Source organism: Camarhynchus parvulus, chromosome 1 (assembly GCF_901933205.1).
Source record: "Camarhynchus parvulus chromosome 1, STF_HiC, whole genome shotgun sequence".
Classification (NCBI taxonomy): domain Eukaryota; kingdom Metazoa; phylum Chordata; class Aves; order Passeriformes; family Thraupidae; genus Camarhynchus; species Camarhynchus parvulus.
Window position 1 is genome coordinate 75,699,122 of NC_044571.1, and position 5,404 is coordinate 75,704,525.

Genomic DNA, 5,404 nt, shown 5'->3' on the forward strand with positions numbered 1-5,404 from the left:
GGGGGCCAGGGAGGTTACAGCTGCCCTGCTCTGTCAGTGCTTCATGCAGCTTTCTCAGGTTGCACTGGTACAGCAGGAGGTCTAATATAGCTCCATATTTCTTAGGGAAAGCTCCTCTCTTTCCCCTGAGAGCTTTCACCTACTCTTGCAAGCTATAGTCTCTAACAAGTTCTCAAATGTGAAGAGATTCTTCTGATAGGTCATCCCATTTGGAAGGAAAGGGACAAAGGCAACTGATGTCCTCCTAGTTCTATAGGGTGCTTTTAAAGAGCTGTCTCCTGAACTGCAAGAACCTCTGAAAGTTTACTGAACTGGGTAGTGCTGTAATGTCAGTGGTTTCAGTGAGACACTGCTCGCACCCATCTCCTCTCTGTCTCTACATAGACTGATACAGGCAGGCAGCCAAAAGGCTCTTGCAAAATAACTTTGTGTATAAGGAACATGGGAAAAGCACAGTCTGAAGTGATTACACAGTAACTGTACCGATAAAGTTACAGAAAGTGAATTTCCCTATGACCCTGTGGTTTCACTACTGGAATAATATGAAAAGAGAGAGACAAAGCTGGCTGCTAGCTGTGACGTGACATCAACAGGGAAGTTACAAGAAAGATTTGTTTAAGGTGATTTCATTTACTTCTTAAAGCATTGATGACATTACACTAACAGAACCAAAAAGTGAGTCACATGCGTAACTGCTGCTTGGAGCTATCAGGATCTATATAAGGGTTTTAGCTCTGGTCTTGGGAGACAGAAAGTCAAACTCTTTCTGCTGCAGCAAGGCTCCTCATCAAGATGGGCACCATGCACTACCTCCTGCTTTGTGCTCTCATCTTCCTGCCTGAGACTCCTGCTTTTCCACTACTACCAAGACCAGAATCATGGAGCAGCATAGACCTTGAGAAAGTAAAGGTATGTTATATGGGGGGAAACAATACTACATTATGAGTAATCGGATTTTGATTCAATTTCTACATTCCTTTCCTACCTGTTTGTATTATCCTTGTCTTGCATTACAACAACAGTTTTTGCAGATGTGATATAAAACAGTTTAGACTTGCTGACTAGCTTAAACATCTTAAGGCTAACCTTAAAAAGAGACAAAGTTCCAATTGGTAAATAAAGGGGAGCATGTAATTTTTAAAAGGAGTCCAAAATTTTATGTGTGCTGTTTTAGAAGGCTGTAGATTTGAATGCTCAGTAAATTGTGGTAACTTGACAGGATTTCTTAATTACAGTGTCTCATTGTTGTTACGATTCTTTTTTATATATGCTGATCTCTATTACTGAGAGAGCAGAATTTGGTAAATTGAAATGGAAAGATACAAATAAAATTAGAAATGGATGATGCAGAATGAAGAAACAATTCAAACAAATGTAAAATGCAATTACCAAAATATCACAGATATACATATTAATCTGTATTTTCCCTCTTCTCTTCCAGAGATATCTTGATAAATTCTTCCCAATTTTGTCAAAAACACAAAACCTAAGCATAGAAGAAAGGATTAAAGAAATGCAGAAGTTTTTCCACCTGACTGTAACTGGAAAATTAGACAAAGAAACAGAAGGAATAATGATAATGCCCAGATGTGGTATGCCTGATGTAGCAGAATACCAAACATTTCCTGGAACTCCAAGATGGAAAAAAACACATTTAACTTACAAGTAAGTGATGTTTCAGGTTTTCTGGGGAAGGGAATTGCTCTGTATTTGACTAGGTGGGTTTCCTTCACAGCCTGAATGAAATTAACCTGTTTTTCTTTGCTGACAGGATTCTCAGTTATACATCTGATCTACCCAGACGGAAAGTGGATGATGCAATTAGAAGGGCCTTGATGGTATGGAGTGATGTGACTCCACTGCAATTCCAAAAAGTTGACACGGGCCTGGCAGACATTGAGATTAGATTTGCACGTCGTGGTGAGAATACCTGTCCTTTTTAACATACAATGGTCCATATTTTACTCAAAGCATGTATTTTTATAGCCATAGCTTTAAGAAAGAACAAAGAGTTTGGAATTAAATCAAAGTCTCCACAAATTTTATCTACTCTATATCATGCCACCAACTTTCTATGCCATTGTTCAATTTTACTCCTATAAGAGAGTTATAAAAATCCTTTCAGAGTCACAGATGTGAAATGAAGGGAGAATTTGGCCCCAGAATGAGACACTTAACCTTAGATGTTCAAGGTGTTTTTGCCTTGATAAAAATGTGCAAACTACAGAGAAGAGCTCTGTAGAGCAAATTAGCAGCTTCTGAAGATCCAGCCTCCTTAGGCTGCATTCAAGCAGCTTAAGGCAGGTTTACTCAGGCCTAGACCCAGCCTGGTTCCCAGAATAAGCACACTTTGGCAGCTGGGGTGCATTATGTTTGGCCATAGAAAGTCTCTTCTGGTTGATTTGTTTCTAGAAGGAATGGTATCTTGCATCCCAAGACTGCACCAAGGTGCAGCAGCCAAAGTGTGGTAAGTGGGGTGAACAGAAGTCACTTCAGAAATCCATCTGTGATCTGGAGTAGTCTATGGATGTACCTTGAACATGTGCCTGGCATGTAAACTGACAGCTTAGACTCACTAAATGCCTACTTTAAGCTTGTCTGGCTTGCTCTCTAGATCCATTGACAATACTCATTAGAGCACCACTGACTGGTAGTGCAGATCAGGCATCTGGCCTGCAAGCAGATGAGCACCAAAATGTGCAAAGCCTGTGTGTCACTGATGGCAAGAACATTAGGGTGCCATAAAGAGGTGACCTCACGTCCCAGTCAAAGGCAGAAGTGATCCTTCAATCTGGAATGGGTTTTAATTCCATGTCACACACTAGGATTAAGTCTCTACTGCCTGTGTTAGTCGTGCCCTAAGGGCCATCCACATGGTCTGGGAGAAAGGACACAGGATGGCATCTCATTTCCCAACTACTCCTCAGTAAAGTCAGAGACTCACTATGAGGGAGAGGGAAATTTTCCAAGTTGGCTCAACTCTGATCCAGCTCTTGCTCTCGAGGTAGGAAAGAGAAAATTCCACCTGCACTATGACAGAAGCAGATAATAGACCAGACCTCAAGGCTGGGAATAAATGAACTTATCTCTACAGAAACATGGTTATCTATCCAAAATCACCATCCATACTAAAATCAGTGCAATTGATAATGTCTACAACTAATATTGCCCAGCACTTTTCAGCATCAAACATATTCACAACAGATATTAACAACAAGATATTAACAACAGTCTTGTCAAGCATTAAGTATTTATTCTGAAATCATCCCTGATTGTGACCTCAGGACCACACTTCTGACAAAAGCTCAGGGAAAAATACTCAGCTCTTCCTGAAACATGCAGTAAACCAAACTATCAAATACAAGATTTGAACTTAAGCGAGGAATTTGGAGAGTGTTTCCCTAAGCTTCTCTTCTCATTTTCACAACCTTGCTGCCATTGTAAGATTTTTTAAGGCTTGGCAGACAGCAAAACTAGCATAAACCAAGAGCATGCTTCTACTTGCTAAAGTTAAATATGACAACTGATCTCATCTGATGACATTGATTTATTTCAAATGCAGAGCATGGTGATGGATCTCCTTTCGATGGAAGAGGTGGCACGCTGGCCCATGCATTCGCACCTGGAGATGGGATTGGTGGAGATGCTCATTTTGATGATGATGAAAAATGGTCAGATGTCAATCAAGGTAAATCTCACATGTGTAGATGAAAGGGAAAGGCAAATATTGTACATGTTGGAAGAACACAGCCACAGGAAGTTGTCACAGACAAGTTTTATAAAAATCCTCTCCTTAGGATTTTTTCTACTGAGAAGCTGAGAGGCCTCAGGAACAAAAGATAAACAATGGTTATCTGCTGCTGTGGAATGCAACAGGTGGATCTGTGATTGGTCTCATGTGGTTGTTTCTAATTAATGGCCAATCACAGTCCAGCTATCTGGACTGTCTCAGTCACAAGCCTCTGTTATCATTCCTCTTCTATTCTTAGCTAGCCTTCTGATCAAATCCTTTCTTCTAGTATTTTAGTATCGTTTTAATATCATATATATCATAAAATAATAAATCCAGCCTTCTGAAACATGGAGTCAACATTCTCATCTCTTCCCTCATCCTAAGACCCCTGCAAACACCATCACAGGAACTGCTTTCAATTCCTCTTCATCCTTCAGTGCTACTTCAGTACTAACATTTCTATCCTTTTCAACTACCATTATAACTACTAGGGCTTCATTACCATGAACACCTACATAATGCCTCTTCTGACCATCATTTAAAGCACTATTTGCAGGCTAAACAAGGACTGTGAGCCTTTGATTCCTACATAAATTGTGAACAGGTAAATTGACTTGTTTCTAGGAATGTGGTCGATCAAAAGCAGAGTCCAAAAGAGACTCGGAGTCTCTAGAGGCATATGCAAGGAATCAGTAGATTTTTTATAAAATATTACAGTAATAAAAGAAAGCTCAGCAATAATGGATCAAAAGCCTGGGGTTTCATTTCAAGATGGATCGAAATATACCAATTCTCCTGCACTTTCAATTAATTGAATTTCAAAAAGAAATGCCATACCTTTAATATCCATTTATGTGCTTCTATTTTGCAGATGTCAATTTGTTCCTTGTTGCTGCTCATGAATTTGGCCATTCATTGGGACTTGCTCACTCCAATGTCCGTGGAGCTCTGATGTACCCTCTCTACTCATATCAGAACCCACAAACCTTCAGACTTCCAGCAGATGACAGGAGAGGAATTCAGAAGTTATATGGTAAACTTATGATGAAATTTGATTTTCAAGACAAAAACCTACTGGGGTACAGCTTTCATTTTCCCTGATTGCAAGGGCCTCATCATATTACCAAAAAAGAAAGAAAGTGAACAAACTTGGGAAAACCAACTCCTGCTTACTCTGTCAACTCACTATGTTGCCTCTGTAGCCTGTTCCCACTGCAACCAAGAGGTGACAAAGCAGCAGTGCATGGCCTGCTGCTCTGTCCTCCCACACTCCTGCATTCTGCCAAGCAAATCCTGTGGCCCTTGCTCTGCAAATGAGCTCTTCCAGTGAGTGGTGCTCCTGGCAGGAGAGGAGACGTACTGTGCCACTCACCAAGTTCAGTAAAGGCAGAAACTCCTCAGCAACAGGGGAACATAACTAGAATTGACCCCACAGGACAGAATTTGTCAGGGTTGCTTTTCCTTAGGCACCGCCCCACTCAAGGCATGCTAAAGGAACACTAGGAAGAAAACACAGTTGTCTGCATTGACAATTTTCAGTAGGGTCTCTATGTTTGTGTTTCTCTTCCACAGGGAAAAAGCCATCAAACTCTTGAAGAAAGTGCTTAATGAAGAGCAAAGAATTCACATCTCATTGTTTTGGTCTTCCAAAATAATTTTAATCCTCCGGCT

At 40.5% G+C, this 5,404-nt stretch overlaps 1 protein-coding gene across 1 annotated transcript; it reads left to right on the top strand.

Moving 5' to 3' along the window:
- Nucleotides 1-801: 801 nt before the first annotated feature.
- On the top strand, nt 802-5,404 carry LOC115907225 (matrilysin-like). Its single transcript, XM_030954920.1, has 6 exons — nt 802-909; nt 1,442-1,665; nt 1,772-1,920; nt 3,563-3,688; nt 4,605-4,766; nt 5,306-5,404. The coding sequence occupies exons 1-6, from the start codon at nt 802-804 to the stop codon at nt 5,326-5,328; spliced, it is 792 nt and encodes a 263-aa protein (XP_030810780.1). The 3' UTR covers nt 5,329-5,404.